The sequence below is a fragment of the Vigna unguiculata genome, chromosome 3 (genome assembly GCF_004118075.2).
Source record: "Vigna unguiculata cultivar IT97K-499-35 chromosome 3, ASM411807v1, whole genome shotgun sequence".
Lineage (NCBI taxonomy): Eukaryota > Viridiplantae > Streptophyta > Magnoliopsida > Fabales > Fabaceae > Vigna > Vigna unguiculata.
Window position 1 is genome coordinate 17,882,485 of NC_040281.1, and position 14,001 is coordinate 17,896,485.

General features: G+C 26.4%; 1 protein-coding gene across 2 annotated transcripts; it reads left to right on the plus strand.

The window, feature by feature from the left end:
• The first annotated feature begins 2,114 nt into the window (after positions 1 to 2,114).
• Positions 2,115 to 13,799, plus strand: LOC114176515 (purple acid phosphatase 8-like). 2 transcript variants are annotated; one of them, XM_028061578.1, is made up of 7 exons: positions 2,116 to 2,323; positions 7,215 to 7,371; positions 7,478 to 7,585; positions 7,675 to 7,802; positions 7,966 to 8,094; positions 9,051 to 9,118; positions 9,200 to 9,589. In XM_028061578.1, exons 1-7 carry the CDS (start codon positions 2,156 to 2,158, stop codon positions 9,411 to 9,413), a joined length of 972 nt encoding a protein of 323 aa, XP_027917379.1. In that variant the 5' UTR covers positions 2,116 to 2,155; the 3' UTR covers positions 9,414 to 9,589. The 2 variants fall into 2 exon arrangements, with proteins under 2 accessions (XP_027917380.1, XP_027917379.1); XM_028061579.1 differs by lacking the exons at positions 9,051 to 9,118; positions 9,200 to 9,589 and adding an exon at positions 13,565 to 13,799 and having other exon boundaries at positions 2,115 to 2,323.
• The last annotated feature ends 202 nt before the right edge of the window (positions 13,800 to 14,001 follow it).

Genomic DNA, 14,001 nt, shown 5'->3' on the forward strand with positions numbered 1-14,001 from the left:
AGATATATGATGTAATAAAAGAAATAAAAGAAGTATGTAAAAGAGTAAATGAAATTAAAGTGTTTGCAGGCTTTTTTTTTTTAAATAGCAAATAATACATAATAGTAGTAGAGGTATAATTATGTTGGTAATGTAATATTCGAAGTTTATAGTTAGAGGTATAGGAGAGTAATGTTTTTTTTTTTTTTTAAATTTGGTTTCAAAGTGTTTTTATTTAAAAGTTTTGTCCAGTTTAAGTGAAATTATTGAAAGAAACTTTAATATAATTTGATAGATTAATTTTTGACTTAATTATATTTTGAGTCCTGATTAAAGTTAAAATTTTTAATTAAATTTTTATCAAATTTTTGTAATTTATTAAATTTTTAAAATATTAAAACTTCGCTCTCAATTAGATTTGAGTTTCTGTCGTTAGAGTTAACGTTAACTACTTACATACTTACATGATATTATTTTACATGTTATTTTACTTCAATATTGTCACATAATACTAAAAAAATTTAATTATGATTTTTTTTTCAAAAATTTATTGTATTTAACGAAAATTATTTTTAAAAGTAAATTAAAATAATAAAATTAAAAGCTAAATTATTTTTATATAATTCGCTCAGTTGATTCAAAGTTTATTTAATAAAATTCAAATTCGCTGAACGGATTTTAAATTAGCTAAATTTTCACATCTACAGCTTGTTGTCTTTAGAGTTAAATTCACTCAGCTCTTCGAAATGTGTTTTAACGATGTTGAATGATTTTTTCCAGAAAATATGCTCAGGGGATTTTTTCAGCGGATTGACCCATATATATATATATATATATATATATATATATGTATATATATATATATATATGTATATATATATATATATGTATATATATATATATATGTATATATATATATATATATATATATATATATATATATATATATATTGGCAAAAATAAACTTAAAATCGAGAGAAAAGATTACCTTATCATCTAAGGCATGAGAAAAATAACGTGATTCTTTCTTATTTCCTCTTTTCTTGCTTCTATCATTTATTCTCCTTTTTCTTTTCAAGTGCTATCATTAAGTTTTCTTTAAACAAGTGGTTCTCCTATTTCTATCATTTTTTTAGTATGAAATGTGACCTGAAAGAAATATTGGATTATGGGTGTTGGCTAACTTCTTAAATAATTTTCTAAAGAAATATATTGTCTCTTTAACTTCTCTTATGAGTTATTTTTAGAATTATTGTTTTCCTTATATTTTATGCATACAGAGATATTTGAGTATAATATTATATCTTTCTTCTTTTATAATCAGTTATTTTATAACTATAATAGAATATTTGGAGAATTTCAGTCCATTTATTCCTTATCCATTGTTCATCATACGTTATATAGTTCCCAACTATATCTCAAAATTATTTCCTTTTATTCATTATGATCCAATTATCGTCAAAAATAATTAGCCAAAGATAGAATCGTGTTGTCAATAATGATAAAAACCAGAGCTGCTTCTTTTGGTTTACGAGAATATAATGCATTCACCATATCATGCATAAACATTATCCACCAATATCAATACAATCATTTACGTTAATGGAACATTCCAATCAATGAATTCACTGTTAAACGGTGCAGACATATTTTTTTTATTAAATAATAATATTTTGATTTATTATTTTTATTCATTTTTAATCCACAAACGCTTGAGTCAAAATATCATTATTTTTTTATTAAAAAATATAGATATTAACCAAAAATTAGGAAAGATTTTGCTGTTTAACAGACATCAATAATATTTGCGTCTAGTGAATTGATTCCATGTAATGATGCTTCATGTTGATGTCTACAATAATTGTGATTATATAATGGACCAACAGAGTCTTTTCAAAATTATGATGGACCATACATGACCCATGCACATGGTACAATGTCATACATTGCCTTCACACAAATTTATCTATTAATTAGATTTAATTGAAAATATACTATCCAGGTAGCTTTCTGTCACTTCCTCTTATAATATATATAAAAAATATATCGATAATCTTTACTTCTGTTTTATGTAACTAATTTTAAATATTACATTAAAATGAGGTACGTAATGAAGATATTATATATAAAATGTTGAGATGAATGTTTTGTCCTTCGTATATTCTCTGACCTAACCATGGGTCTGCTTGTGTTCATTGATAGCATAGCGCTGTGTTTGGTTGTTTCCTCGGCACTGCTTCAGCGTTTTGAAGAAGCACCTAAACCAGATGGGTCGCTCAGCTTATTGGTCATTGGAGACTGGGGAAGAAAAGGAGCTTACAACCAATCCAAAGTCGCGTTTCAGGTAATTTAAACGCCTTTTCTCCCCAAACAATGCATATCATTGAGTCGCAACCTTAATGCTCAAAATCAGAAACACTATACTCATTTTCCTCTAAAGCATCTTTTTTTGTTAATAATAACTTTTAGAAGAAAATAAGCAAATTTAAAATTTAAAACTATTAAAAACTATACAAAAAATATCAATTTATTTTATTTATTTTTCTTTTTTAAAAGTTGTTGTGATACTTTATCAGCGATCACAACATTTATTACAACTTTCTTCATCTTCTAAAATGGAGTTTACACAAGTCCAATCATGTTGCTTGAAGGTGTATGCAACCTTGCCAACTAATTACAGTGAATTAAAAAACCTCTATCTGGTATACAGCTTGTAATCACATACATTATATTTTATTTCTTGTATTAATTTAATATTTTTAAAATTTTTAAAAATTTAAAATGTCATAAAAAATTTTAAATTTGACTTTGTGGTAAAATTAAGGAAAGATCGTGAATCTAACTTCTCTCACTAGCATGTTAAAAGAAAAGTGAAAAAAGTTATGAATTTAATTCTTGAAATAATATGATACTAACAACTAACATTTATATATATATATATATATATATATATATATATATATATATATATATATATATATATATATATATATAAATTTGATTGAGAATATATAATTTTAAACCGTATTATAGTTTTTTTATGCAACCCGATGCACGCCAAGTTTAGTTGTTATTTGGACAGAAACATCTAGGTGTGTATTATCTCGTGAATAATATTTTATTAGTTCCCAAGAAGTTTAGTTCTTATTTGGACGGAAACATCTATGTTTATATTATTTTATTAGTCTGTTTAAAGTGGATTGATTTATTAGATGGTAATAGGCTAAATGGCTATGTTTCGTACAGTGAATATATATCCTGATTCTTATATTTAAACATTACATTTAGTAGAAATCCTTGATATTCTTAACTTTATTACTAAAGAAATATATTTGTGAAATACTAAAAAATTCGTAAGAAAAAAGTTATAATGAAATATGAAGTTATAAAAAGAGTTACTATAAAGTTTTTGTGATTAAAAATATGACTCAAATAATGTCATTAAAAATATTATAATAAAATCTTTTCGTCCTACCACAAAAATGCGTGAGAATCATATATATATATATATATATATATATATATATATATATATATATATATATATATATATATATATATATATATATATATATATATATATATATATATATATATATATATAGTTATTTGTTAGATATTATATGACACAAAGATTCGTTATAAAATTATTTGACTCTTGTTTGACTATATAATCAGTAACTCTTGTTTGGACAAAATACCTAGTTTGAAGTAGGATATAAGACACTATAAGCGAAAAAAACAATGTATTGCTTATACTATAAGAAAAAAACAATGTTACTAACAGTTAAAATTTATAGATAATGGTAAATTTTCGTTGGCAATTATACTTTTTCTACTAAATATTAACAGGCTAAACTAGTTGAAAAAATGATTATCCATTAATGACGAAAAATATAAGATTCATTGGTAGTTGTCAACTACAAAATCACCCGGTCAGTAATTGTTATAATGTAAAAATAACCTATGCCTATAAATCTGTTGGTAAATAATATTATTTAAGAAAATCTTTAAATAATAATTTATTATAAAAATAAAAGATAATTACTCACTACAATAATATAAGAATTTATAAATTAAAGATTATTAATATTCAAAATAGTCTGTATTATGATAAAAAATTTATAATTAATTTGTGAATCGGTTACTTTTCGCTATAAAAAAATTAATATCTAAACTAGTATTTTTTATTTATAATAAAAATTATTTTACATGCTAATAATTTTTAGTTTATAAAATGATTTTAGTAATTAATTATTTTATGTCTTTAAAATTATTTGTTAGAACCAAACCACTAAAATTTGAATAGAACCAGGTTTTTGTTTGGCCAGCATCCATGCTCTACAACATCTATATCTACTCAGATTCTGTAATAATCAAGTTCATGTATCATATTGTCCCTTTTAAAAAAAAAATGATTATTTTGTTGTACTCATTCATTCATTTCGAGTTTGATACAAAATATTTTATCCTTTAAAAACATAGTTAAGTAATTTACAAACATTTCTATTAGGGTCACATTCTAAGTTTCTTAAGAGCATGTCATCATCAATCATATTTAACAGGATCGAGTACCAACATTGCATATATACCATTAGTTAACACTTTGTTGAAAAAAAAAGGCATAATTAAAGTATAGAATAATAATCATTACAATCACGTATGATTTTAACCAAGTTGAAAAATCATTTGAGATTCAGGCATAAAATATTATTTCGTCCATATTATGGTAAAAAAACAATAAAGTTAAGTTCATATTGTAGGTACATAGTCATTCATTAAACAAAATGAATAATATGAAAAAAATAATAATGTATAACAAAATTGCTTTGTTTGTGACCTTTTTTGCTTGAATTTACGAATAAACTTAAGCCCAAAAACAAAGGTCCTCAAATTAATTATACTAACTTTATAACCTCGTTAAACAATTCTTATTAAAATTGGATAACATGGTTAATAGACCTTTGAAATAGATACATCTATATCTGAATGTATTGTTGGTCCTCCCACTCGTGCTTCATATGCTAAACGAATTGGAGGATGTTTCATGGAGTAAAAAAAAAAAACTTAAAGGAAATGTTTGTTCTAGTTTTTAGAAAATCATAATGTGTTTATAGATCAAACTTGCCTAAAGAACTTACTCAACTCATTTAACACATTCTATTGGTTTAGGAAAGACTTTAAATGCAATAAGAATCAATTATTTCATTGCATAAATGCATTAATAGTTTCTGCTTTTCATTATGACTAAATTTCTTTCCTTAATATCAAGGCATATCCACTTATGTTGGAAGCATAATCATTTGATAGTTTAAGATTCAAAACCCATTAACAAACTAGTGGAAGTACTTGTGCTTCACACATATGTGTTTAAAGTATAAAATATTTTTTATTAAAAATAATTATAAAAATAAATAATTTGTATATTTCTTATTAAAGTAGTTTTTTAATATAAATATTATTTAAATTTAGAAAAGTAGTTATTAAAAGATAAAATAGTAAAATAACTATTTTAATTTATAAAATAATTAAATTTAAATTAACAATTATTTAAAGAGTAAAATAGAAATATCATTATTTTAGTTTAAAGTCACAGTTACTGAGAGAGTAAAATTTGACAAATAGTTCACATGAAAGAAACAAATCCCCTTTATATATCTATATGTAAATTCTCTTTTGTTGTCCATATTTATTTTCCAAATTTATCCTTTAAATAATTTTTTAAATTAAAATAACGATTCTATTAATTTGACCATTGTTTTAAATTTAACTGTTCTTTTTTTCAATTTGAAATTTGTAAATTTATCATTTTTTAATTATAAAATTACTATAAAATAAATAAAAATTATTTACAATAAAATTATAAAAATTATTTATATTTAATTTCATAATTATAGTAATAACAAAATAAAAATTTTATTACTTTTTATTATCCTAAAAAAAGTAAATACATATGCATTATGTATTTTCAAAGTAAGTATAGATCTAATAAATGTAATCAATAGATAACATTTAGAAAATGGTTAATCGAATAAGAAAAACTATTATTGAGTAGATTATGTTATAAATAAATTCATAATAATTTATGAAATAACATATTAAGACAAAAAAAACGATTTAAATTATTTTAAATTAAATTACATTAATTTTCTTATAAATAAAACGAAATATGTAATGAAATGACAACAATTCATTTCCCTCTATATATGACTCTTATCTATAATAATATATAAAAAGAATTTTCTCTTTTGTGTCCACATTTCAAAATACCAATTTTATCCTTTAAAATATAATTATTTATTAAATTTTTAAAAATTGACTGTTATTTTTACAAATATTTTATAAAATCATTTATCTTTGCTTCTTTCTTTTTCTTTATTTATCAATGATTATTCTCTCATTTTTTCTGATATATTTCACTTATTTTTTATATATTAACTTAATAATATTATAATATCATCATCTAATAATGTAATATTACACATATTTAAAAAACGCATATAGACAAACGCGATAGTGTCTGTGTTTATGCTAGTATTAACTTCAAATATTTTGAATAAAAATTTAAAAATAATAAGGATGAATAATAGGGCGCATATATATATATATATATATATATATATATATATATATATATATATATATATATATATATATATATATATATATATATATATATATATATATATATATATATATATATATATATATATATATATATATATCGTAAAAGGAAATAAAAGTCATACGTTTATAGAATGTATAATATGATAAAAAAAGAGAAATAAGTAGAAACAAATAAAAGAATATGATAGGTAAAATTAAGGAATACGTGCAATATATATATATATATATATATATATATATATATATATATATATATATATATATATATAATATGACATTTTTTTAATTCTAATAATTGTTATCTTACATAGAATAGTTTCTGAATGATTGATTTTGTAAATTTATACACCATACCTATTAAATTCATGCATAAATAATTATTTTGGCACCAATTTTTCTTAAACTTTGGTGTTTTTTTTTACTAATTTGACCGATATGAGAGCGATGATTTTAAGAATTGTTTGGACGAATAATTCAAATCAATTATCTATCTGCAAAACTGCAAATAATGGTGATTTTTCTCATGTTTTATTCTTCTTGCTCAGTTCAATTATTTACGGTGGAAAGTAAGATGAATTTTAGTTTTTTTTATTTTATTTTATTTATAGATGGGGGCTATTGGACAGCAATTGAACATCGATTTTGTGATTTCCACTGGAGACAATTTTTATGACAGTGGCTTGACAGGCATAGACGATCCAGCCTTTGACGACTCATTCACCAAAATCTACACTTCTTCTAGCTTGAACAACCAATGGTACAGTGGTAAGACTTCAAAATAAGATTACCTCATATTGAATAAAAATAAAGAAGATATAAATAAGAATAATAAATTTATTGTATTAAGATTTTAGATTAAATCTCATTGTAGTTTTGGGCAACCATGACTATAGAGGGGATGTTGAGGCACAGCTGAGTCCTGTCCTCACAAATCATGACAAGAGATGGATTTGCCTGAGATCTTTTATTGTTAATGCAGGTGTTATGAAACTTCTTTCACTTAATTTCAAATGGTTTAATTATTCATGCGTAAAATATTGAGGTGGTTTGTGGCATTGGTTGTTTCAGAAGTTGCAGAGTTTTTCTTCGTAGATACGACTCCGTTTGTGGACAAGTACTTCACAGAACCTGGGGACCATGTTTATGATTGGAGAGGCATATTGCCTCGCAAAAAATATATTTCCAACCTCCTCAAGGTTTTAAACCCACTCAATCAAAACGAATCTTGGGAAAATAAATACAAAACCCAATATTTTTTATATTATTAATTAATTGATAAGAAAAAAATAATAATATATAAATTGTACTATTAGATTTTCCATGTTAATTGGTTAACGAGTGTATACTGAACTTAAATAGGAGGTGGATTTGGCTTTACAAGAATCAAATGCAAAGTGGAAAATTGTGGTGGGTCACCACACAATTAGAAGTGCCGGCCAACATGGTGACACAGATGAACTCGTAGAGCAGCTTCTCCCAATTCTTCAGGTAAATTTCCTATTTTTATATTTTAAATATAATAATCACGATACTATTCATAACGGATATATGCTCCTCAATAATTAATAGCGGATATATCTAGAGTTCTCAATTTGTTGCTGTCTTCCAAGCTTGTCTATCACACATGGGACGAGGCATAAAAAGTTCATAAAAATAACGTAACAAAAGACTCATGGCTAAACTTATGTGAGTTGGTCTAAATAGAAGAAGTTACATTGGAATTAGGTTGACTCAATTCTATCTTTGATGCGACCTTATTTTGCTGAAGTCTTTGGATTGAGTTTATCTACTTTTACTTCAAGAGGACTTAAAGTAACTTTAAACTCAAACAACTAAATTAGACGTTCAATTTTGTTAATTTGGCTCGACCTTTGACTTATGTCGACTTAGCTTGAACTTCGTTTAGATTGACTCGTCTTAACCTTTGACTTCGACTGATTTGTCTCGATGTTCTGTCGTGATTGACTCATTCCATTCTTCGGTCAGAATCGATTCATATCGACCTTCGACCATAATGACTTGACTCGACCTTTGATCTAGGTTGAAGGTATTGTATTTATAAGTTAAATGAAATCTTCTAACGAAGTCAAATCCACTTTGTCTTTGATCCTAACCACTTTAAGATGGGACTTATGAGGTTAGAATATTTAGTTTTATTCACTTATTTGGTGACCTTTTATAAAAGGAGACTTATTTAAAAGTAAGTTTGGAGTGCCATGGATCAAATTGACATCTATATATATATATATATATATATATATATATATATATATATATATATATATATATATATATATATATATATATATGATATCAACTAAAAATTTTCTTAATCCTTGATAAAATTTTTCGACAAATATTTGATGGTCAAATTTTCATTAAAAAAAACTTGTCCGATGGTAATTCTAGCTTCAACGAAGTATTATGTGTCTACTGCTTTTCAGGCTAACAACGTTGATCTTTACATAAACGGACACGATCACTGCCTACAGCACATAAGCAGCATTGACAGGTTTGTTAATTTGTATTCACACTGTGTGTAGTTAAGATTAATTTGAAGTATATATATTGAATATATATAGATGAATTTCAGTGGAATACAATTTTTGACTAGCGGTGGAGGGTCTAAGGCATGGAGAGGAGTTGTGAAGTGGTGGAAGGCAGAAGAAATGAAGTTGTACTACGATGGTCAAGGATTCATGTCTCTTCAGATCACTCAAACTGAAATTCACATTGTATTCTATGATGTCTTCGGCCATGTTCTACACAAATGGAACACCTCCAAACAGCTTCACCGACCTTGGTGAACAACTTCAAACCCACTTCATTATCAAACAAGAAAATAAGTCCAATATCATTGTTCATCTGGTTTGGCTTCATATTTCACACTATGCAATTCACTAAAATCTGTTCCATAATATTTGTTTAACGTCCTGTTTCCCACTTTTGTTGTTAAGATAATTAAAGAGATAATGTTCTACGAGATCTTAGGTATATGTTAGATGAGTACGAGTGTCAAAAAATATAAAGAGAACTCAATCTTTTCTCCTTTTACATTTTTATACAGTAACAAGTTTTTAAAATAATTACTTTTAAGAGTATATTAATATTAATCTTTTATTGGTTAATATTTTAACTCTCAATATCCTCACCCCTTATATACCACATCCTGAATGTGAGAAAGTGTATTCGTATCGAAAATTTCACATATAAGTTATGTCTTATTGAACCAATTTTGTAAAATTAAATTAGACTTATAAAATTCTCTTTTTAATATAGTATTATTAGAAGAAATATGTAAGTGTTTGATAAAACAAGTAAGACAAAGTTTAAAAAGAAATACTTTATTGAAAGTATAAGAATGATAGTTATTTTACGGAAGTGAATTATGCTTGAATATAGAGGGAAAATTCAAGTAACACAAAATCATAACAAAAAGTCACAATAAAAAGCCTAAGAAAATCATAGTAGAAAACCTAACAGAAAATAAAATCATAACACCAAACTAAAATAAGATATCTAAGATATCAAAGATATCCTTATCACTCCTCTCAAGGTAGGCATGAAGATTACAAAAGCCAACTTGAAAGTAGCAATTTTGAAAGGCACTGAGATTAATGAACCTTGAGAATCTAGAGAACCTCGAAAAGTCAAGAACCTCAAGAAATTGAGAAACTCGAGAAGTCAAGAAAATTTAGAAATTTGGGAGGTATTGATCAGAAAATTGTACAATAAGATTTCCATTGGTGATAATTTTGGATAATTGTGTGTTTCTTTTTCAAGATGATGAAATAAAGGGTTAAGAGAAGCAAAACTCGCCAAGGGTGAAATGACGGAGAGAAGGTAATGGTGGAAAATATACTAGGTGAGTGTTTTATAAAACACAAGAGAAAGTTTGAAGAGAAATACTTTGTTGAAAATATGAGAACGAGAGTCATTTTACATAAATGAATTATGCTTGAATGTAAAAGGAAAATTCAAGCAATACAAACTCATATCCAAAGTAAGTGGAAAAACTTACTTTAAACAAAAGTCTTTAATATAAAATAATGGACGACACAAGGTCAAAACCCATGATAAGAGGAAGATAGCGTTGGTCCAGCAACGGTAAGGTGGTCCACGCCAATTACACAAATGCAAAGCTTGTTTGTGTTTGCTAAAAGGAGACAAACATTTGCGGCTTACTTATCATCATCTTAACCAACGAAAAAGGAAAAAATTATAATAATAATTTTCTATGAATGGGCCAAGCCCATGAAAGACTCATGAGGTTTGCTTGGGCTAAGCCAACAAAAAGGCATAAAAAATAATACTAATTGTGTATGCATGGCCAAGCCCACAAAAGATTCAAATAATAAAATATTTAAATAGCGAATTTAACGCATTTGAGTGAGTGTTGTGTGGGTTAAGCCAACGCAAACTATTGAAACTTAATCATTGGTGTTAGCATTGCATGGGCCACGCAATTGCGTGCAAATTTTGGCATGAAACATTTGTTTCCAAGCACATTTCAGAACCTCCATCGAATCCTGAAACCTGCATTCAGAGATGCTTTTCAAGAACTCCAACAATCAAGAATATCATTTCATTCATTTAGAATTGAAATTGCAACCATAAAATGAAGTGCATTGTGACTTTAATTAGATCAAATTACAATAGTCACACAAAATCCATAAGTCTAAGATCCAAATAAGCAATCTCTCCAATGGTTTGAAGGTGTCGAAATATTTGTATAAATATATAAAATTAGTTACAATACCAAATATATAAAATATATTAAAATTTTAACAAATATTTTAATATATATATATATATATATATATATATATATATATATATTAAGTATATCAATTTAGGAGAGCCAAGACCACTCTCCTCGACCATCATAATGATTCGTCATTATATGTATCCATATGTTAAGCGTATTTAAAAAAAAAGTTTTAAATATTTCTATAGCCTTATGAATGAAAAAAATGTTTTTTTCTCTATTTTAACATGTTAAATGTAATTAAATATTTTGTTTAATACGTTTAATATAAAAGTTAGAAGAGATCGATAAAAGCTTAATGTTAGATGGTTATAACATATTCATTTAATGAAAATGTTCCATATTTATTCTTACAATTTGAATAATAAAAGAATTTCATAATTTTCCAATGAATACAAAATAATTCATCGAACCATAAAATTTTAAATTTCTCTTGCATTGTCAGTCCTTAAAATTTATCATGGAACAACAATAAAATACAATGCAAAGTACCCCTAACCCAAGCAAAACACGCCACCAACATCATGTCCTCATTCTTCCATACATTCATTTATAGAACAAAAGTAGATATCCCAAAATAATATTGTGAACATCAAAACACATCTTACAATCCCACCTTTAATCATTATGAGTAAAAAGATAGCTCCCCTTTACATTTCCATATCGCAAAAGCACACAATCTCCATACATAAACACATAATAATAATTAGAAGAGTAAGCTCCCCTTATATAACAACTTAACCCCAATTGTACATTTCAACATTGATTCCTCTGTAAGAGCTTAGACATCATATTAAAGCCATCAATAAAACACGCTTCACCATCCCATAAATCAATTTACAACCATTGTTTTGCACACAATCAAGTAATAACAAGAAAAAGATTTAGCACTGCTTACTTGGAATTCCTGCAACAAGACTACTTTGTCTTTGCTCTTCTTGCCCTATCCAAAACTTTTGCTCTTTCTTTCTCACTAAACTCACATTGCCTCCCTCTCCCCACTGACCAAAATTTTAACTTGGAAAAATAATGCTTTTGTTTTCCCTTAAACCAATGTTAAAAAAATAAGTGAGTGGATCCCTTAAAAAAATTATTTAGACTAACCTTTTACCCTTCCCCCTAAGACAACTCCAACTTTTCACCTTCCTAAGAGCACCACAAAAATACCAAAGAAAAAAAAAACCAAAATTTATGCCTTTTGCTCTAGCCAAGGTTCAAACTCACCACCTATAAGTTCCAAGCCAACACTCCAAACCATATCAATTATCCAATTTTTCTTGTCAACCATATGCACAACAAACATTACAATAATATCCACACAATAAAACATGCAAAATAACATACAAATAATTATAAAATATAATGTAATCACTTCCAAATTAATTGTAAAAACAACATTTAAAATATAAACACTCCAAATGCACACGTAAGGAATTAGACCCATGACCACTAACCCTTAGCTAAGGCTCTAACCAACTATGTTACACTTCACTTTAATATAGTTATTTATTTATTAATTTAAATAATACTCCTCAAGTCCAATTACCACCTTGAAAATATAATTATTTTTCTTGAGTCTTACCGCCAATCCACTTGTAAGGTAAAAAACGACCACATATAATCCGGCCAAATGACCCATCCACTTGCAACATCGTAAAAGTCAGCCACAACTTGACCAAGAGTTCAATCAACGGCGTAACAAGCACACCTTGCATGCCAATCAAACTCTCGAGACTAAAGGGCTTATGTACCTACCCAGCCTAATAGATGATGTTAAGTAATGTGACCCAATAAGGCTAAATTAGCCTCATCACCAGAAAGACTACAAAATATTCTAAGATACGTCTATTTGGACAAATATTCACATATTAACAATAATTATGACAAATCTCGATTGTTTGATTACGTCTTGATATTCCTTAATACCAAACATTTACAGGATATTTGGTATATCGGGTACAATGTCACATTATTATTATTATTGTTATTGCTTATTTGAGGTAAGTCATTATTTTACTGATATTGCTTGATATTACATTATCTGTTTTACCACATGGATCCAAGGTCAAAAGGTCCTATATAAACACATCTAGTATTCGCTAAGGAATACACACTCTCTCTCATACATTCTCTTTTACTCTAAAGATCCAAACTCTCTTAGTAATTTGAGCGTCAGAAACTTTTTTGCAGATGAATCTTCCCTAGTGTTCAAACACTCAAGAGCATAAGGATTCTTCAAAGGTCAACTTGCGAGATCCCGATAAGAACAAGTTTGACGTAGAAATGCACTTTTTTATGTTAAGTTAAATTTAGGTTTTTCTACATCATGTTGGACTTTTACCTAGTTAACCGTAAACATCTTAGGTAATTAGTCTATTGGCAAATTATATTTATTTATAATTATTTGCATTGGATTGCGGAGTTGCAAAACTTGTTAATAGCCATTTAAATTTGGTGATGTTTAATATTTTATATAGGTCTATATTTGATTTCAAAAGAAGATCGATCTGCAAGCATATTACGAATAAAATACTTCTTTTACGAGAATCAAATCTCAATATATATTGAGCTGCGTTTAGATTACTTTAAATTTTAATTTTTTCAACGCTTATGTTTGTAGGTCATAA